We start from the raw sequence: 21,536 nt of genomic DNA, 5'->3' as shown, positions 1-21,536 counted from the left end.
GGATGGATGGATGGATGGATGGAAAGATGGATGGATAGATGGATAGATAGATGGATGGATGGATGGATGGAAAGATGGATGGATAGATGGATAGATTGATGGATGGATAGATGGATGGAAAGATGGATGGATGGATAGATAGATAGATAGATAGATAGATAGATAGATGGATAGATGGATGGATGGATGGATGGATGGATGGATGGATGGATGGATGCACAAATAGATGGATAGATAGATAGATGATAGACAGACTAAAAACCTACTTAATTGGAGTAATAATTAGCCTCCTCATGCCAGATGTCTGTAGGATTCTTTAAGTTATTTCTCAAAGTCCACAAACATCTATTCTTAACCATTTCTCCTCCGACAGCGAAACTTCATTAGTCCCATAATGAGCATTTTTTTCCCCCTTTTCAAATTATCCCATTACGTCTGCACAAGACATAAACAACCCTCTCAGGGCCTCCTCTGATTGGCTGGCCGCAGGGTCACGTGTTCCAGCGGCCGTCCGTCTATTTGACAGCCGCAGGATGGCTGCATGCCAGAGGGGGATGAAGAGACACAGAGAGGGGAGAGAAAGAAAAATTAGTATTCTCCTACACAGCCTCGCTATAAATCAATCATGGAGTCCTACGTGGTGAGCTGTAAATATGCTGAGCCGCAGTTCCCGCCTTGTGAAGAAGATTACAGTAATTTTAGTGACCAACGGGGGTTTTACAACAACCCCCAGGACAGTGGTGGTTATGGAGGAGGCTATCAGGCCATGCATCCTCCTCAGCCTCCTGCATACACACCACAACACACCAACTATCTCTCCTCAGGGCGCCGGGAGGATGGAGATGGAGATGGAGATGGAGATGGAGATGGAGAGCACCAAGGTGCGTCGTTCCGCGGCTGCAGAGAGGCAGATGGACCCGGCAAGGAGTCGAGGTTCTCGGTCTCGGTGGGTGACCTGCAGGGCCAGGCCTGGATGACCTGCACCAAGCCCGCTCAGGTGCAGAGGAAAACGGCCTGCCAGGGCAGAGACAAGCCGCCTATTGTTGTCTACCCGTGGATGAAGAAAGTGCACATCGCTCACGGTGAGATAGCTGCAGGATTTACTGCTTTCTATCTCTAATTATATCTCTCTCTCTATTCCATTTCTGTTTGCCTGAGTGCAATGTTTTCTTTTTGTCTGCCAGATGCACTCTCTCTCTCTCTGTCTCTCTCTTTCTCTCTCTTTCTTTCTTTCTTTCTTTCTTTTCTTTCTTTTCTTTCTAGTGTTTTGTCCATTTGTGAGCACCGTTTTTTTTTTGTTGTCGAGTTATTTATGATCTCAGTGAGAGTCAGAGAGAATTACAACCCCTATAAAGTTTTATGGCCCTGCCACAGTGCACGTACGTACGTGTATATGTGTGTGTGTGTGTGTGTGTGTGTGTGTGTGTGTGTTCGCGTGTGTGTTCGCGTGTGTGTGTGTGCTGAACAAAAAGCTGCAAGTTAAAAGTAAAGTAAAAGTCGTTTGTTGGACCTCTTCCCGGTCAACTGACCACATGATAATAAATGCAATAATGTTTAATTACAGTTCTAAAATGCTTATTCTGCAGGGTAATCATTTTATTTAGGATTAATTTCCTGTGCAGGCTGGAGTTATAGCCTATACCGTTATACAAAATAATACTGATATTGATAATTGAAAATAAAATAAAATGTAGATAATATCTTTGCTTATTTGTATTATTATTATTTTTTTTTTTACCGCTATAAAGTTTTATGGCCCTGCCACAGTGCACGTACGTGTGTGTGTGTGTGTGTGTGTGTGTGTGTGTGTGTGTGTGTGTTTGTGTGCTGAACAAAAAGCAGCAAGTTAAAAGTAAAGTAAAAGTCTATAGTTGGACCTCTTCCAGGTCAACCACAGATGAAGATCAGCACTAAAACTGACCACATGATAATAAATGCAATAATGTTTAATTACATTTTTATAATGCTTATTCTGCAGGGTAATTACATTTTATTTTATTTAGGCTTAATTTCCTGTGCAGGCTATAGTTATAGCCTATACCCTTACAGAAATAATACTGATATTGATAATTGAAAATAAAATAAAATTTAGATAATATCTTTGCTTATTTGTATTATTATTATTATTATTTTTTTTTTTTTACAGTTAATCCGAATGTTTAATTACATTTTTAAAATGCTTATTCTGCAGGGTAATTAAATTTTATTTTACTTAGGATTAATTTCCAGTGCAGGCTATAGTTATAGCCTATACCCTTATAAAAAATAATACTGATATTGATAATTGAAAATAAAATAAAATGAGTGAAACAAAATAAAATAAAATGTAGATAATATCTTTGCTTATTTGTATCATTATTATTTTGTTACAGTTAATCCGAACCATACGGGTCCGGAGCCAAAGCGCCTGCGGACGGCCTACACGCGCCATCAGGTCCTGGAGCTCGAGAAGGAGTTCCACTTCAGCAGGTATCTCACGCGCCGCCGCCGCGTCGAGGTGAGCCACGTGCTTCACCTGTCCGAGCGGCAGGTAAAGGTGTGGTTCCAGAACCGGCGCATGCGCTGGAAGAAGGACAACAAGCTGCCCAACACCAAAGGAAGGAGCAAAAACAAGAAGGACAACAACAACAACAACAACAACAACAACAACAACAACAACAACAACAACAACAACAGCAGCAGCAGCAGCAGCAGCGACAGTAACGTCTGAGAACTGAAGCTGCAGTCTGAAGCTGCAGTCAGAAGCTGCAGTCAGAAGCATGTTGGCACCTTCACTCTCCAAAAACTGATGATGCTAAATGATCCAGGGTGACTGAAACTATTCTGCTTTAAAAAAAAAATACAGGCTATCCATCTAAATAAGGCTTTATAAAATTCACTTGTGTATTTTTGCCTTATATATCTTTTACTTTTTAAATATTCGCAATTTTAGTCTGATATTTAATTAATGAATGAATGTTTTGAGTCTTAACTTTAGATAAAAGTCAAGGTAGATGGTCTGACATCTCTCACATTTAGACATCCAATAATTAATATTGGTTTGGAGAGATGCGTCTTTTTTGGAGAAAACAGGGTTTTTTATTTCTACAGGGTAAAACATAATACAGGGTTTTATAATAGCTACCTAAAAATAATAAAATAGCCTAACTTATGAATATGCACATTACCAAAATTTCCACAAACTGGCGCTTAAAGGGTTAAAAATAATAAATAGCAGAGCAGACACGCCACTTTGCTTGGCGGCTGATTTAGCTGGACAAATAATGTTTTTATTTTGTACATAGAAGAGGCTCCAAAAAGAATGCATATGTAGAAGGAGAAGTAGCCATATCGTGCAGAATTTCTTTTAAATCTCCAAAAGTGAATCAACTTTTCAATAGTTTAGAGGAAAAGTTATACATTTGTACGCACGGGGATATAAATAAATAAAAAACAGCCAAATTGGTGGTAGAGGTTTTAAATGCACGACTGTAAATCCACCGTGTTTTCTCAGGTTACAGGGTTTTAACGAAATGTTCTGATGTTGTTTGATTTAGAGGTTTAAAATATAAACTCTCTGAAACAACAGTGGGTTGCATTTTCAAAGAATATGTTCTCTTGTTTTTTTATTCCAGTTTAATATGCTATATTGATTTCTATTATAGCCTACGCCAGTACTTATTTTATTTGTATTATTTAGATGCATATTTTATACTTTGTAGCAATGTTCTTTTTATATATATATATATATATATATATATATATATATATATATATATATATGTGCTCATCTTTGGAAAAAAAGAAGAAAAAATCTCTTCCTGTATGATTTTTATATGTGGAAATGTTTTGATAAAAATACTTAGATGATAAAAAATAAAAAAAGTGTTTCGAACTGCGAATATATTTCTCATCTTTCTCTTTAAATAAAACACACACACACACACACACACACACACACGCACACACACGACCGACCGTATTTATGGGGGAGGACAGATGATCAACGGAAGTGACGTAGAAGTTACACTGAGTATGTTTTATGAATGAAAGAGAAATTCACAATTTTCATCTTCGGCTCAAACAAAGACTCAAACATCTCTGGAAACAAAAAATCTCATTTTACTGTGAATAAATCACAGGCATATATGTGGGTAAAGTAAAGACATTTTAATAGTCTACAGAGGCGACACTTTAATAGAGAGTTCCTCTATAGACGCTCTTTGTTAACCTCATAATTTAACTCACTTGAGCTGAGCCAAGACAAATATCTGCTCTGATGTCTCAACTGAGAAGCTTTTTAAAAAGTGGGGATTTTCTCTCTCGAGGGAGGATTTAAAATGTGCTGCGAATTACTCCAAAGGATAAACGTTGATCCTTAACTGCTGTCTTAAGCCAAGACAGAGATGTAGTAGCATTAAAGGATCAGCTTTATACATGGTATACATATACTGTACACTGTAAAAAAAAACAACAGCTTTTTACATTTTTTGTCTGTATTTCAAAATGACAGAAATTTTTTTAAAAATTACATGTTTCAATTGTGATTTATATGTAAATGTCTTAGATTTACAGTATTTGTTGTAATCACAATCGTAATTATCTGTATTTAAGGGTTTCTTGATCATTTTTAAAGATAATTATTCTGTTTTTTAGAGGTTTATGACTCTATTTTAACAATTAATTTATGTTAGCAGAAAAGGATTTCATGGAATTCTAAAAATATCTCTTGTAAAAAATACAGAATTTCTTTGCAAAAAATGTGGGCTTTTGCAACGTAAAATGACATGTTTCATTTGTGATTTATATGTAAATGGTCTTAGATTTACGGTGTATGACTATTCTAACAATAAATATATGTTAAAAGTAAAATATTTATTGTAAAATTAAAGTAATAAATGGTAATTATATAAAGATAATTACTGGGTTGTTTTTTTTTAACAGTTTATTTATGTTAATTAACGGACAGTATTTTCCCGTTTTTTAACAGACATTTTCTGGCGCCCCTGCTGCCGGAAAATTACCGTTATTTTACACTTCTTTTTTTTTTTTTTACAGTGTAGCATATACACATAGGAGATCAGCGTCTCTAAATTATCCTGGCTAGGACAGAGTCTTAAAGGTCCCATATTATAAAAAAAAGTGAGATTTTCATGTTTTTTTTATTATAAAGCAGGCTTAAGTTCTATATAAATTCTGTGAAAGTATCGAAACACTCAATCCACAGGGAAATACACACAACAGCCCGTATTCAGAAACTCTGCGTTTGAAACAAGCCTTCAGGATTTCTGTCCATTTGTGATGTCACAAATATACAATATTTAGACCCTTGACACAGATTTAAACGTAAAAACATTCTAAGTGTGTCCCAGTTTATTTCCTGGTTGCAGTGTATGTAAATAACTTCAGCTGACAGGAAGTACACATGGACCCGAAACTGTTGCATAGAGACGCAATTATGTTGCAATTCCGTCAAAATGCGCTAAAACGGAGCGTTTCAGACAACAGGGTGAATACAGGTATATTCAGGCTCGACAATATGAGGAAAATAAAGTTTTTTTTTAACATTACAGCATGTAAACATGTTCTAGTAGGAACACAAAATACAAGTATGAACCTGAAAATGAGCACGATATGTCTCCTTTAATACTTATATGCGCCTTTTACGCATTGTTTACGCACAACAGCAACAGGACCACTTGAGGTGAAAGAAATCCCGTGTGTGTGTGTGTGTGTGTGTGTGTGTGTGTGTGTGTGTGTGTGTGCGTGTAGTGGGAGTGTGTGTGTGTGTATGTGTGTGTGTGTTTGTGTGTGTGTTTGTGTCTCTGTGTGTGTGTAGTGGGATGTGAGGGAAATGAGTGCAGAGAGCCATTAATTGGTGTCATCCGGTCGAGACGCGGTTAAACGTGCAGGAAAGACACAACGTTGGTCTGAAACAGAGCAACATGGAATATCCATCACATGCTGGAGAGACACCACATACTGCTGAGCAGTCAATGGTCAATCACTAAACGAAAAGCTTCTTAAAGGTCTACAACTGGAGACATGCAGCCACAGAGAACTGATGGATACTTTACTTGCTGTAGGAAATTCAGTTAACAATAATTAATCAGATCTCGTGTGCATATACTTGGTTGATTATATATTTTATAATAGCCTTAAAATAAGTTTCCTATTAACTTATTTGTTGATTTAATTTATTATTACTCTCGTATTTTTGTATTATTATTTTCTGTTTTTTTTTAAACTCTATCCTTTCTTTTTGTAATTATTATTATTATTATTATTGTTATTTCTTTTCTTGGTTTTGTTTCGGTTTTGAATGTTGAGGTTATTTTCTCTATATCTACTTGATGGGTTTGTCTGTAAGATCATCTACTTAAAAGTTGGTTTATAGACTGCTGTAATTACAAACAGTGGATTGCATATATATGAAAACAACCTTGAAAAAAGGGAAAAAATAAAGTATAAAAAAATAAATAAAAATAAAATAAGTTTCCAGAAACCGTAAAAACTCTATATGCTGATAAACAACACGGACATTTTATTAAAATAAATAAATAAATAAATAATAATAAAAAAACACAAATAATGTATAATAAACTTAACAGGATGGAGGCTGTGTGCAAAATAGGCCATATTTCGTCTGAATATTACTGAAACAAAAAAGTTCATATTTTTGCATTAATTATGCATTGTAGTCTTTGTATTGTAATCATATTTTTTAATGCCCGAGGTGCATGTGTTTGCGCTTGGTGCACGTTATTCTGCATGTAGGCTGCTGTGCATCACACCAACCTTTCTGAAGTCTGACTGTGATGAAGCAGGATCGACCTCTGCTGGATGAACTCAGTACTGCAGCGTGGAAGAGAATTACACAAAGAGCATGTAAGAAAATGATCCAGACTCGAGTTTGATGAGGTAAAACAACCTACAAGGTAATATCTGTGATTAGTTATACAATCCCTTTGATTAGGAACACGTGGGATATAAATCAGATTTGATTACAATTAAATGAATGTCATAATAAAATAAACACATATGCAGAGTTATGCAAACAAACCAGCAGTACACATTACAGTTTGCAAAGCTGACAATGTTCATTTCAGACTGTGTCAAACTGGTTTAAAAATATGACAATTTTAAGGTTGTATTGGACTATATTATGGGGTGTTTCTGTTATTTTGTCCACCCCTATACATTATCACCACACCACAGACTGTAGAGAAATATTATCATGAGAGAAACGGATATTATTATGGGAGATAAATCCACACACAGTGTGTAATGGAAAATGACATTGTATGTAGCGATGTCTCTTTATGCAACAGTGGAAAGTTACTGTCTGTGTGCTCTTTGTCTCATGTAGTGGGAAAAGTACTGTGTTGACTTTTACTGGGACACTGTCTGAGTAAAACAACTCCTTATCTGAGTAAAATAACTCCCTATCTGAGTAAAACAACTCTTTTTCTCACAGTCCCTGTTGTAGATTTCTATATAATCACATTGTAATAATATCCTGCAGTGCACTCTTCTGCTTTAAAGATATCACAATTTTAAGGCTAAAATTCGCGTTGTATTGGACTATAAGAGAAGATAAGATCTGAAATAAAGTTTGAAAAAAAGAAGTCTGATGAAAAAAAAAGTCTGAAAAATGTCTGGAAAAAAAACTTTGAAAAAAGTCTGAAAAAAATGTCTGAAAAGAAAGTCAGAAAAATGTCTGAAATAAATCTGAAAAAATGTCTGAAGAAAAAAGTCAGAAAAATGTCCGAAGAAATAAAGTTTGAAAAATGTAAAAACATTTTTCAGAATTTTTTTCATCAGCCTTTTTTTTCCAAGGACATTTGTCAGACTTTTTTTTTATTTTTTATTTTTTTTTACATTTTTCGAACTTTATTTCTTCAGACATTTTTCTGACTTTTTTTTTTCAGACATTTTTTTCTGACTTTTTTTCAGACATTTTTCAGACTTTTTTTCATCCGATTTTTTCTTCACAGACATTTGTCAGACTTTTTTTTTAGACATTTTTTTCAGATTTTTTTTTCAGACATTTTTTCCAGACTTTTTTCAGACTTTTTTTTTTTCATCAGACTTTTTTTCACAGACATTTGTCAGACTTTTTTTTTTTTTTTTTTTTTTTTTTTTTTTTTACATACACACAAACTTTATTTCTTCGGACATTTTTCTGACTTTTTTTTCAGACATTTTTTTCAGATTTTTTTTCAGACATTTTTTCCAGACTTTTTTCAGACTTTTTTTTCATCAGACTTTTTTTATTTTTTATTTTTTTTTACATTTTTAAAACTTTATTTCTTCAGACATTTTTCTGACTTTTTTTTCAGTCATTTTTTTCTGACTTTTTTTCAGACATTTTTCGTAAAAAAAAAAAGTCTGAAAAATGTCTGGAAAAAAAAGTTTGAAAAAAGTCTGAAAAAAAAGTCAGAAAAATGTCCAAAGAAATAAAGTTTGAAAAATGTAAAAAAAAAATAAAAAAAAGTCTGACAAATGTCTGTGAAGAAAAAGTCTGATGAAAAAAAAATCTGAAAGATGTCTGAAAAAAGTCTGGAAACAATGATGAAAAAAAGTCAGAAAAATGTCCGAAGAAATAAAGTTTGAAAAATGTAAAAAAAAAAATAAAATAAAAAACAAGTCTGATAAAAAATTTTCAGACATTTTTTTCTGACTTTCTTTCAGACATTTTTTAGACTTTTTTTTTATTTTTTATTTTTTTTTACATTTTTCAAACTTTATTTCTTCGGACATTTTTCTGACTTTTTTTTCAGACATTTTTCAGACTTTTTTTTCATCAGACTTCTTTTTCACAGACATTTGTCAGACTTTTTTTATTTTTTATTTTTTTTTTACATTTTTCAAACTTTATTTCTTCGGACATTTTTCTGACTTTTTTTTCAGATTTTTCTGACTTTTTTTTCAGACATTGTTTTCAGATTTTATTTTCTGACTTTTTTCAAACTTTTCCAGACATTTTTTTCAGATTTTTTTTCATCAGACATTTTTTCACAGACATTTGTCAGACTTTTTTTTATTTTTTATTTTTTTTACATTTTTCAAACTTTATTTCTTCGGACATTTTTCTGACTTTTTTTTCAGACATTTTTTTCAGAATATTTTCAAACTTTTTTTTCCAGACATTTTTCATCAGACATTTGTTAGACTTTTTTTTTATTTTTTATTTTTTTTTACATTTTTCAAATTTTATTTCTTCGGACATTTTTTTCAGATTCTTTTCATCAGACTTGTTTTTCACAGACATTTGTCAAATTTGTTTTTATTTTTAATTTTTTTTACATTTTTCAAACTTTATGTCTTCGGACATTTTTCTGACTTTTTTTTTCAGACATTTTTTTCAGATTTTTTTTCAGACATTTTTTCCAGACATTTTTCAGACTTTTTTTTTCATCAGAAATTTTCTTCACAGACATTTATTAGACTTTTTTCTTTTTTTTTTTTACATTTTTCAAACTTTATTTCTTCGGACATTTTTCTGACTTTTTTTTCAGATTTTGTTTTTTCATCAGACTTCTTTTTCACAGACATTTGTCAGACTTTTTTTAATTTTTTTTTTACATTTTTCAAACTTTATTTCTTCGGACATTTTTCAGACTTTTTTTCAGATTTTTTTTTCAGACTTTTTTTTCACAGACATTTGTCAAATTTTTTTTTTTATTTTTAATTTTTTTTACATTTTTCAAAATTTATGTCTTCGGACATTTTTCTGACTTTTTTTTCAGAAATTTTTTTCAGACTTTTTTTTTCATCAGACTTCTTTTTCACAGACATTTGTCAGACTTTTTTTAATTTTTTTTTTACATTTTTCAAACTTTATTTCTTCGGACATTTTTCAGACTTTTTTTCAGATTTTTTTTCAGACTTTTTTTTCACAGACATTTGTCAAATTTTTTTTTATTTTTAATTTTTTTTACATTTTTCAAACTTTATGTCTTCGGACATTTTTCTGACTTTTTTTTCAGACATTTTTTTCAGACTTTTTTTTTTCATCAGACTTCTTTTTCACAGACATTTGTCAGACTTTTTTTAATTTTTTTTTTACATTTTTCAAACTTTATTTCTTCAGACATTTTTCAGACTTTTTTTCAGACTTTTTTTTCAGACATTTTTTTCTGACTTTTTTTTCAGACTTTTTTCAAACTTTTTTTTCCAGACATTTTTCAGACTTTTTTTTTCCATCAGACATTTTTTTCACAGACATTTGTTAGAATTTTTTTTATTTTTTATTTTTTTTTTACATTTTTCAAACTTTATTTCTTCGGACATTTTTTTCAGATTTTTTTCAGACTTTTTTTTTCATCAGACTTCTTTTTCACAGACATTTGTCAGACTTTTTTTTTTTTTTTTTTTTTTTACATTTTTCAAACTTTATTTCTTCGGACATTTTTCTGACTTTTTTTTTCAGACATTTTTTTCAGATTTTTTTTCAGACATTTTTTCCAGACTTTTTTCAGAATTTTTTTTCATCAGACATTTGTCAGACTTTTTTTATTTTTTATTTTTTTTTACATTTTTCAAACTTTATTTCTTCGGACATTTTTCTGACTTTTTTTTTCAGACTTTTTTCAAACTTTTTTTTTCCAGACATTTTTCAGACTTTTTTTTTTACGAAAAATGTCTGAAAAAAAGTCAGAAAAAAATTACTGAAAAAAAAGTCAGAAAAATGTCTGAAGAAATAAAGTTTTAAAAATGTAAAAAAAAATAAAAAATAAAAAAAGTCTGATGAAAAAAAAGTCTGAAAAAAAATGTCTGAAAAAAAAGTCAGAAAAATGTCCGAAGAAATAAAGTTTGAAAAATGTAAAAAAATAAATAAATTAAAAAAGTCTGAAAAAAGTCTGGAAAAAATGTCTGAAAAAAAAGTCAGAAAAATGTCCGAAGAAATAAAGTTTGAAAAATGTAAAAAAAAAAAAAAAAAAAAAAAAAAAAAAAAGTCTGACAAATGTCTGTGAAAAAAAGTCTGATGAAAAAAAAGTCTGAAAAAAGTCTGGAAAAAATGTCTGAAAAAAAATCTGAAAAAAATGTCTGAAAAAAAAGTCTGACAAATGTCTGTGAAGAAAAAATCGGATGAAAAAAAAAGTCTGAAAAATGTCTGAAAAAAAGTCAGAAAAAAATGTCTGAAAAAAAAAAGTCAGAAAAATGTCTGAAGAAATAAAGTTCGAAAAATGTAAAAAAAAATAAAAAATAAAAAAAAAGTCTGACAAATGTCCTTGGAAAAAAAAGGCTGATGAAAAAAATTCTGAAAAATGTCTGAATAAGTTCCGAAAAAAAGTCAAAAAAATGTAAAAAAAAAAAAGTCTGAAAAACTTTATAGCACCAGTGCCTAATAGAATAACAATTAAGTAAGATACATTTAGTGAAATGAGTAAATAAGTTAAGATAAGTAAAATAAAAAAGATAAAGTAAGCTAAAAAACAGAAAAATAAATAACCTTGCATATGATGATAAATGTATATTATTATGAGATAAATGTATATTATTATGATGAGAAATGTATATTATTATGAGAGAAATGTATATTATTATGAGATAAATGTATATTATTATGATGAGAAATGTATATTATTATGAGAGAAATGTATATTATTATGAGATAAATGTATATTATTATGATGAGAAATGTATATTATTATGGGAGATAACCCTAAACACAGTGACTGCAGCAGACAGTTATCTCCACTCTGCGTAAAGCGGAACTAAAAAACAATCGGAGTTCCAGTTTCTCGTCGGGACATGAATCTCGGGCGGACCAGTGGGTGACTGCTGCAACACAACAGTTTGTCCTCAAACCTCCTGCAGAGGAATCCACCTGATCTCTCTCTATTACTCATTATCTAACCATCAGGACTCTACAGCAGCAGCATGTCTCTGGCTGCGGAGGCCTTCGTGTCTCAGATGGCAGGTAAACACTCACTTAGTGCTCATATTAGAGTCTGGTAGAGAGCTAACAGCCTTGGAGCAGCTAACAGCAGCTAACAGCAGCTAACAGCAGCTAACAGCTTCACAGCTTTAGTTCATCACACAGAAGAGACTGTTGTCGTTAAACGTAGCAGGACTGTTCAGTTATATAACTGTAGTGATGTCTGTCCGCCGTGTTTCTGTAGCTAACATGAGTGTAGGATTAGCATCAGGACAGTCACAGTAGCTTGGTGTCCTACATGTCTAACAGAGCAGCTCGTCTTTAACGGTTTGTTGTTGTTTATGTGATTAATGTTAAAAATACAAACCAAAGAGGAGGACAGCGGATACAAGCAGGAACAGTTCAGGTGGAGTCAGGTCGATGACAGCATGAAGTGGAGTTACAGAAACACTTCACTGTGATGAGGTGTGACTGGCAGCTGCCTCTGGGTGCATCCCAAAGCTCTGATTTGTCTTTCCTCGATCCTCGCTTGAACCGGAAGTAGTTCTGGTGCGCCATCTTGAAGATTCATCCTAACACACATGCTGCCTTCCCAATCACATACTTTATCTATCTACTTGTAGTATGTACTGCAGCTGCAGTCTCTTTTATAGAATAGAGGGCTCGCCTATTTTGACGCGAGCCGCGATATCTGAAATATGAGCAGTCAGTGATGTGGAACTAGCCGTCACTTTGAGAGCTCCATGAATTTGATAAAGTTTGGGGTTGAAATCAACACTTCCTGCTTTCATTTAGAAATAAAGCCTTCAAGCGTTTTTTTCTGTGGACAGAATTCCTTCATTTGTTAACACGAGGCTTTTATTCTGAAATATGTGCAGGACAGTGTTGTAGAACATGCAGTGACTTGGAGAGCTCCATGAATGAATATAGTACGAAGTTTTAATTGTGGATTATTACTATTATTTATTTCTTAACCTTTCTCTGTTGTTACGTTATACACGCCCGTTATCGATGTGAAACCGTCTGAACTGTTCCTGAGAAGTTCACCTATCTTTTGAAATATTTACATTTTCAATATTCATCCGATTAACTCGTTTACTAACGTTGAATGACTGCTGACATGGACTGGTATCTAAGCTGAGCTAAACATGACCATAATACAGTATAATGTATGTGCCTGTATGGGGGGCATGTCTGTTAGTGTACAGTTAGATTTTAATTAACTTAACGTTGATTTCATTTAGAATGCATTGCACAATTAAATACAAGAATATTATCTGTTTAACTCACCAACAATATAACAGTTTTATAAGCCAATTTATTACAATAACACATTACATTGATGTGTGTCTGTTGTTGACATTGCCAGCTGCTGAGCCTTGGCCTGAATCTGCCACCTTGTACCAGCAGCTGAAGGGTGAGTCAGTGTTTGTCTTTAAATGGAGAAACAATATGACTTTTAGTGTAGTTGTTTACGTTACTTTGGTGTTGTTTATTACAGAGGATCAGATTCTGCTGTCAGACTGCGCCTCATCTCTCGCTGTTCAGGTGAAATCATGTTTGTGTTTGCTCTCAATCAGCATAATATGGATGTTATTATTGCTTCAGCACTAATCAACCCTGTCCTGTGTCTCTCCTGTACAGGCCTACCTCAGGATGTGTGGTCTACCGGTGCAGGTGGTCTGCAGAGCAAATGCTGAATACATGTCACCTTCTGGTTAGTACACATGCTGCTGCTGCAGAGGTGCATTTACTGTCGCCTTGCTGTGAACCCCAGCATGAGGTCTATCTCAGTGATCATCAAAGCGGGGGTTGCCAAGGGGGCCTCAGCAAACTGGAGAAAAGATGAGGGAAAATACAAAAAAATATAATATATTTAAAATAAATTTAATTATTTTAAATGTATTATTATTATGATTATTATTATTATTATTATTATTATTATAGCATCTTATTTATAATAATAACAGATCAGAATCTTATTTGCCATGCATGCCTAGTTTTTATTTTATTTTATTTATCTATTTATTTATTTATTTATTTATTTATTTATTAACATGAAGACATCTTGAAAAGGGGGCCCCCCCGGCCATAACCCAATGCTATTTGGGGGCGTTGGCATGGAAATGTTTGGGAATCCCTGGTCTATCTCACTTAAAAATTAACAATATTAACTTTGTACTGTACAATTCAAATCCTTTATCGTGTATCTACCTTCTATAACCAACAGTTGAAACAGATGTTATCCTTTTTTTAATGTTTATTTTGTACTTATTGGCTGTGCTTTGTGACCGACATTACACTTAAACTAATATATCAATATCTCTATACTGTAGCTGGTTCAAAATGGTCAGTTCAGTATCAAACTGTTATGTTTGTATCCAGATTGTGTCTAGATTCCAGATTCAGATGAAACCGACTCTAGGACCTTCTCACTGCTGAGCTCTTGACCTGTTGAGTTCTGTGGTTATAGACACTGCGGTTGCTTCTTCAAAAGGGACTTGTAATGATCTTTAACGGTCTTCCTTTCTCTCCCTCTCTCTGTGTTTGTTTTGTAATGTGTCTCTCTGTAGGTAAGATTCCTTTTATCCACGTAGGGAACCAGGTGGTGTCAGAACTGGGTCCGATAGTGCAGTTCACCAAAGCCAAGGTTTGTAACACAGATATCAAAGTTATTGATTTTGTATCACAGCTTGTGTAACTCTGAGACATGTTGAGACATTTTATCACCTGGAGTTGTCATTAATGTAGTTTTCTAGGAATATATGATAATATGATTTTTTGGACATTATTTCAGACATTTTTCAGATCTTTTTTTTAGGACATTTTTTTCCGATCTTTTTTTTCGGACATTTTTTGCAGATATTTTTTTTTCAGACTTTTTTTGTCCGACATTTTTCAGATATTTTTTTTCAGACTTTTTTTTTCAGACATTTTTCAGATATTTTTCAGATATTTTTTTTCAGACATTTTTTGCAGATATTTTTTTCAGACTTTTTTTGTCCGACATTTTTCAGATATTTTTTTTCAGACATTTTTTCAGATATTTTTTTTCGGGCATCTTTTTCAGACTTTTTTTTCAGATATTTTTTCTCATAAATTTTTCAGATATTTTTTTTCGGACTTTTTTTTCAGACATTTTTCAGATTTTTTTTCCTGACTTTTTTTTCAGATATTTTTCAGATATTTTTCCAGACTTTTTTTTTCAGACATTTTTCAGATTTTTTTTTTCAGATATTTTTTTTCGGATAAATAATATATATAATCCAAATGTTATCAAAATCTCAATATGGCAATTTTCAAATCGCAGGAGGTGCAATATTTGTTAAAGGTGTCAAAATACAATTTTAAATTAAATATTGTGGTGCTGTAGAAACGTCTTGGCCGACACATCATATTCTACAGACTTAAGAAGACATCTTTGTTTGGTACAGATCCCGACAAAAATCTCTCCATATCATACGAATATATTTTTCAATGAAAATGGAAATAATGACGTAAGAATTATCATTCCCTTGATTATTGCAATGTCAGTTAAAATAACTGCAATTAGATATTTTTTACAAAATCATGCAGCCCTAAATATTACTCATGTTCTTATTTTATATTATTTGTTAGAAGAATATGATTAATTTAAGATGAGAAGAAACATAATGACCGTATCTCTCTGTGTTGTGTTTTGGGGTTTTCAGGGTAATTCTCTGAGCGATGGCTTAGACGATGTTCAGAGGGCTGAAATGAAAGCGTACATGGAGCTGGTCAACAACATGCTGCTTACTGCTGAGGTACACACATATTCACTCACTGTCGGGCAACAAAACACACAGAGCTGAAACATGCCGATAGTATTTGTTGTAATTCTCAATATTTCTGGATGATATTTGTCTTCTCTCGTCTCTACAGTTGTACATCCAGTGGTGTGATGATGCTACAGCTGCTGAGGTGTGTTTACTCGTCTTTAGATTAAGAGAAAGATAATTATATGTGATTATTCGTTGCCTCTTAATCACATGTATGTGTGTTGTGTGTTTAGATCTCTCGTCCCAGATACAGCAGCCCGTACGCCTGGCCTCTCAGTAACATCCTGGCCTATCAGAAGCAGTGGGAGGTTCGCAGGAAGATCAACGCCATCGGCTGGGGAGGGAAAACTCTGGAGCAGGTGAGCAACCACCCGACAACATGCTTTACAAGTATTCTCATGCTATCCCAGATACTATTTATGTTTCTGTAGTCTCACAATATATTGACATAAAAGCCCTTTTCTGTCCTCTCCTGTGTTTCAGGTTTATGAGGATGTGAGTCAGTGCTGCCAGGCTCTCTCCCAGCGGCTGGGAACACAGCCGTACTTCTTTAATAAACAGTACGTATCTCTCTGTCTGTCAGAGCAGCTGAATATAGAACATGGCATAGTGAGAGGGATTAATTCAGTACTTCCCTGCAGATTCTGCTCTTTAGCTGCCAAAAAGGAAAAAAGTGTTTGGAAGCATCTGGCAGCTTTTTCCTGTAGCACCACCCGGTGGTATAATACTGTAATTACCCTCTAATCATCTGAACGTGGAACTTATTTCAGAATCAGAAATACTTTATTGATTTGGGCGTTACACTTAATCTTGTACAAACATTAAGAAATGTAAGAAAATAGAAATAAAGGAGTATGTAACATGTAAATTATGTACATAATGCAATGCTAAAGTATAAACACAATATATGTAAATACATCTAAGTAAGTAATAAAATTAAAAGAAATGAGAATTTAACAAATTAAATATTAACAAATATTTGCATTAATATGTGTAATATATAACCTACAACCACAGTGCAAATAACTAAATACAAAATGCTGAGAAGTGGGTTCTATTAAGTGTGTTAAATATAAATGCCAGAGTGGTATAAATAATAATAAAATAAGAATATTTCTTGAATGTACAGTATAAATGCAGTATTACTTACAGAGAATTGCACAGTTGAATTATTGCACAGCTAAGTTAAATCAGTAGTCAGTCTTGGTTTTCTGTTCATCCTGAGGATATTTAGTATGAATCAATGCTTTTATACAAATGATACAAATAAACAACATAAAAGCACAGCCATTTTTTGTATAATGTACCGAATGTTAATGTCATGGCTTCTTTTAACCTTTCAGTTCTCATTTATAGCTGAGTGCTGAACGCAAATTCATTTTAACACCACTAATTTCTTTAACACATTAACGCAACTTGTGATTTTTAGGTTATAGTTGGCTCAGTTTTTAAAGCTAGAGAGAAGATCCTGGTATCATAGTAAACTACAAAACCTGATGAATCTATCGGTACCAACCATGTCAGACTAGCTGGTCATGAAGGAGGTTAAATAACGCTCCAAACTTACGCTAAATTTTGGCGAGAAAAAACTGGCATGGCCATTTTCAAAGGGGTCCCTTGACCTCTGACCTCCAGATATGTGAATGTAAATGGATTTTATTGGTACCCACGAGTCTCCCCTTTAAAGACATGACACATGTCACAATACACAATAGAAGCTTCATTTAAAGGAGCAGCAGGTAAAGAAGTGGATGAAATGATTGGTATAAGCAGAGATGCTGTACTGCGTCACTGATGCAGGTTTCAACTGTATGTCATACATTTTAAATATAATTAATGACCAGTTTGTTGATTTAAAACACGTTGAGACTTTGCTTACTACATAACTAGAATGAAAGTAATTGAATGGTTGATTTGAGCAGTAACGAGTGTGTCTGTCTGTCTGTGTGTGTTTTAGACCTACAGAACTGGATGCGTTGGTGTTCGGTCACCTCTTCACCATCTTGACCACCAGACTGACCAGCACCGAGCTGGCAGAGAGGATCAAGAGCTACAGCAACCTGCTGTCCTTCTGCAGACGCATCGAACAGACCTACTTCGAAGACAAGAGCTCCTGAAGGGAACAAAAGCTCTTCTGTATTTATCTCCTCTCGTACTGTACATTCGGCCCTTCCTTCTCTCATTCCCTCTCTGTAGCACCGATAAGCTAAACGCTGCTCATATTCACACACACACGTCCCCTCGTGATTCTTGCTTTCTTTCCCCCGTTTGCTTCGTACATGTACGTAGTTGCATGCTTCTGATAGGAGTCCTTTTAAGGATTAAGATGTGCCCAGTGCTTATAGATAAAGATACCTCAAAGTCACAGTAAAGATCAGTCTTAAGGGAGCACCAACACATGTATACCATCTAAAAAGATGTTTCCAAGTTAAACACACATAATAAATAATGACTTTCACTAATCTGCACAACTCTTTTTGTTAAAAACTTTTTGTTTAAGCCACAAAACACAGACCACGGAGTCTTCACATTTCCAGCACTTTGGGAATTAAATAAAAATACGGGTGATAGTAATGCAACTCTTCACAGATCCCAGAAGGAGGTCAGAGGTCGGGGGTTAGCTGCAGATGATCTGACAGTCAGATGGATGCTCCCCAACACAGAGGCGTAGACTTATTTATATGCTCTCTTACACAGGAATATTGTGACATGTATCATGGTGCATTTACAGATATATACCTACAGACAGCTGTGTGACGTGGCGTGTAAGAAATGTGAGGCAGTGTTGCTTTTTCTACCGTACAAAAGCAGAAAGACATGAACGTAACGACGAAGAGGATGTGACTTCATCCTTAGTTTCTCCACCATTATTGTTTTCTTTGGAAGTGCCTACAGAATAAAAGTCATTAAATTTAACTGAGGTTGTTGTTTATTATTTTGTTCCCAATATACTCTTATTTAATATTAAATTAACACCAAGTGAGATTCTACCCTGTGTTGGACATTTTTTTGTGAAATAATCTTTAATTGATAAATGAAAATAGAAATGCTGGAAGCATGCTGTCATCAAATAATAAAACCTTTCTAACCCAGACTTAAGGGCAGATACCACCATGACACTTCCCCAGTTGATATTAAGACTATTCTTTTTTTGTGTTACAAGTTTTTTTTAAATTGTATGTTTAAATATGCAAATGATGCATTATCTTTTATTTAATATGTTCTAGTTTGCATACATTTCCAGAACAGAAATCTGAACATTGGTTCAAATTCTTGTTTAATTTTATTGACATATTAGAGTCAAAGGTTTTTTTACAGAGGGAATTGTGGATATCTCCTTTTATCACTCGATAAATCAGAAAATATACCGTCATCACCATGTTTTTATAGGAATAACATTTTGTATAAATCAGAATATTTAATTAATAGATATCACCATGAAACTTCCCCAGTTGATTACTGACATTAAGACAATTTCTTTTTTGTATTACAAGTTTTCTGAAAAGTTCTAATATTCATATGAGGAGTTATCTAATGCTGACTGATGAATTCAGGAGAAATCTACAAACACAAAGAGACAAAGTAGTAAAATAAACACCTAAATGTGTATTTTGGAGGTTTTCTTTCCTCTCATCTGAAAGAAGCAAATTTCTCAAAAATGGACCAGTGCATGAAATAAAACACACAGAACTCTTTAACATTTATCACTGAAGCGTTGCTGAAACTTTCTCACCATCTGAACTATTTTCATATTTTACGAGTTAGAAAATGCTGCAAAATTAAAGACAACCAACAGACAGACATCAGTATTCATGAAGGGAAGAGAAGCACAGCCTCAGTATATCTGAAAATCTATTTTTAGTCCTAATATGTGACTGAGTTTCTGCCTCCAGGCCTCAGACAAGCTCATGTCTGATCACCTCTGGTTGCCCTCCAGTTGAGCAGTTTGAGTGTGTGTGTGTGTGTGTGTGTGTGTGTGTGACACAGACGGAGTGAGTGTCTGTCTTCCAGGTTTCCTGTGAGGTCAGAGTGTGACCTTTGCACTTCCAGGAGCTGTGACATGAGTGATGTCCTGCAGTGGCCGAACCACTGAACAGTTAGAGGTCATCAGCCAGACGCACACAAACGTACATCTTACTGAAGAAGTTCAGTTAATCTGCGGCATTAGATTCATTGTGAATTTTCACTCTAAAATTCCCCCCAAAGCACTGGCAACCTTTTTTTTATATATTATTTTGAACATGTGACCACCCTCCAATTTCTGTTTTTTAATCAAAGAGCAGTGCAGTGGTAGTTTTGTGCAGAAAAGTGGAAAATTGTCCAAGAAATGTGCAATGGTTCACAGTACGAAGAATAAAAAGAAATGCAATGTACAGAGATATACTGTAGTTCCAAAGAAGTGCGTTAATGTAACGCATATAGACAGATGTGAAGACGTTAATGTAATGTGTAGCGTCAATGGGGGTGGGGGTGGCCGCGGTTGGCCCAAATCTTCCCTGCCCGCCTCAGGGTCCGGCCATGTTGACTGCTTCGTCTGCAGACCTGTTGGCTCTGTAGGAGAACTGCAGGAGTGGGTCAGTGATGGCTTTGAGGTTGGAGAGCACATTGACATCAACTGACATTAGCTGAGCAGTCTCATCTAGCAGCCAGTCAAACCAGGCCATTTTAAATTTGATCCCTGATTGTCCTCATCTCAGCTCTCCTGCAGGGAGGAACCACAGGAAACAGTATAGACTCCTGTAGACAGAGAGCCATGAGAACTCATCTGCTGGTCCACCTTAAACATGCTACTACAACATTGTCCCTGCTTTCAGAAGAGAGAGCTGCAATGTCCTTCATGTTCTCTCCAATAGACCTCCTACTTTTACAAAGGCTGGATTACAAACCGGGCAAAGCAGGCAACTGTTCTGGTGTCTAAGACCATCAGAAGGTTCCAGGTTCAACATGCGGTGATTAGTTTGAGCTATTTATATTAATTGCATCCACGACTAAAGGAGGATAAAAACTGAAATGATTTGGCTCCTGAAGAATAATGTTGAGGCCCTGTCTTGTAGAGGGGTCCTGAGTTAAAAACTGTTTTTAACGACTTTATTATTTGACTATGTAATGTCCTTATATGGTGCATTTCACAAAGACACCTCTGTGCTTACTCAAGTTAAAACAATGAATTACTAACTAACAAAAAAACGGAGAAGAGAAGCTCATATTGCCTTAATAACCTTAATTTTTGCTGAAACACTGCAGTTGGCACAGATGAACTGTGATCAGATGTGCAGGTTGTAATGACAGACGTCCTCCAGGAGAGGACAGCATGGGGACAGAAGAGAAACCTGCTGCTGCAGACATTTCAAAGTTTAGTGGCCTGCTGATTTTGGTAAAACTGGATATTTAAAAAGAAACAAATGTGCACATACAAAAATAGTTTATTTTGAATTGCTTTGCACTTTTGGGCAAATTTCATCTGACAATATGTGTGACAAAAGTGTGACAGTAATCATTTCCAAGAGGAGGGCTGTGTGCTGTATTTTTGCTTTATATGTCCCTTATTTTATGTGAATAGCATATTTAATGAGTGGATTGGCTTCGTCTCTTTGTTCATTGCACCACTGAACAGTATATATATATATATATATGTAGCACAGGTGGCACTTATCATCCTGCTTCTTGATGCATGCCGGGCCATGATGCAACTAAATGAAAATAAAATAAAAGCTGCAGAGTCTGAATGCACTTAATAATTATGTTAGTCCTTCTGCTGTGCATTTTATGTGGTGACATTAAAAACACATACTGGCATAAACAGGGTTAAAATAACTCATTATTGGTGAACAACAAACAGAATTTGCACATTTTTCTTTTCTTTTTATTGG

The 21,536-nt window shown here is 34.1% G+C and overlaps 2 protein-coding genes across 3 annotated transcripts; both read left to right on the top strand.

Moving 5' to 3' along the window:
• The first annotated feature begins 475 nt into the window (after positions 1-475).
• Positions 476-3,724, top strand: LOC119495979 (homeobox protein Hox-D4b-like). The gene is made up of 2 exons (XM_037782936.1): positions 476-1,082; positions 2,373-3,724. The coding sequence occupies exons 1-2, from the start codon at positions 626-628 to the stop codon at positions 2,708-2,710; spliced, it is 795 nt and encodes a 264-aa protein (XP_037638864.1). The 5' UTR covers positions 476-625; the 3' UTR covers positions 2,711-3,724.
• A 3,691-nt stretch (positions 3,725-7,415) lies between these two features.
• On the top strand, positions 7,416-18,582 carry mtx2 (metaxin 2). 2 transcript variants are annotated; one of them, XM_037782937.1, is made up of 11 exons: positions 7,416-7,432; positions 11,799-11,908; positions 13,236-13,283; positions 13,368-13,414; positions 13,511-13,583; positions 14,440-14,516; positions 15,559-15,651; positions 15,770-15,808; positions 15,900-16,025; positions 16,150-16,226; positions 17,624-17,783. In XM_037782937.1, the coding sequence occupies exons 2-11, from the start codon at positions 11,869-11,871 to the stop codon at positions 17,781-17,783; spliced, it is 780 nt and encodes a 259-aa protein (XP_037638865.1). In that variant the 5' UTR covers positions 7,416-7,432; positions 11,799-11,868. The 2 variants fall into 2 exon arrangements, with proteins under 2 accessions (XP_037638865.1, XP_037638866.1); XM_037782938.1 differs by lacking the exon at positions 7,416-7,432 and having other exon boundaries at positions 11,731-11,908; positions 17,624-18,582.
• Positions 18,583-21,536: the final 2,954 nt, after the last annotated feature.

The sequence above is a fragment of the Sebastes umbrosus genome, chromosome 10 (assembly GCF_015220745.1).
Source record: "Sebastes umbrosus isolate fSebUmb1 chromosome 10, fSebUmb1.pri, whole genome shotgun sequence".
NCBI lineage: Eukaryota > Metazoa > Chordata > Actinopteri > Perciformes > Sebastidae > Sebastes > Sebastes umbrosus.
The sequence above is the reverse complement of the archived record's forward strand: the minus strand, read 5'-3'. Positions and strand labels throughout refer to the sequence as shown.

Bases quoted from the DNA above. Each gene is read 5' to 3' on its own strand.
- LOC119495979 (XM_037782936.1), top strand. From the start codon at position 626: ATGGAGTCCTACGTGGTGAGCTGTAAATATGCTGAGCCGCAGTTCCCG. The intron at 1,083-2,372 runs GTGAGATAGCTG...ATTTTGTTACAG, and splicing joins GAAAGTGCACATCGCTCACG to TTAATCCGAACCATACGGGT.
- mtx2 (XM_037782938.1), top strand. From the start codon at position 11,869: ATGTCTCTGGCTGCGGAGGCCTTCGTGTCTCAGATGGCAG. The intron at 13,584-14,439 runs GTTAGTACACAT...GTCTCTCTGTAG, and splicing joins TGAATACATGTCACCTTCTG to GTAAGATTCCTTTTATCCAC. The intron at 16,026-16,149 runs GTGAGCAACCAC...CCTGTGTTTCAG, and splicing joins GAGGGAAAACTCTGGAGCAG to GTTTATGAGGATGTGAGTCA.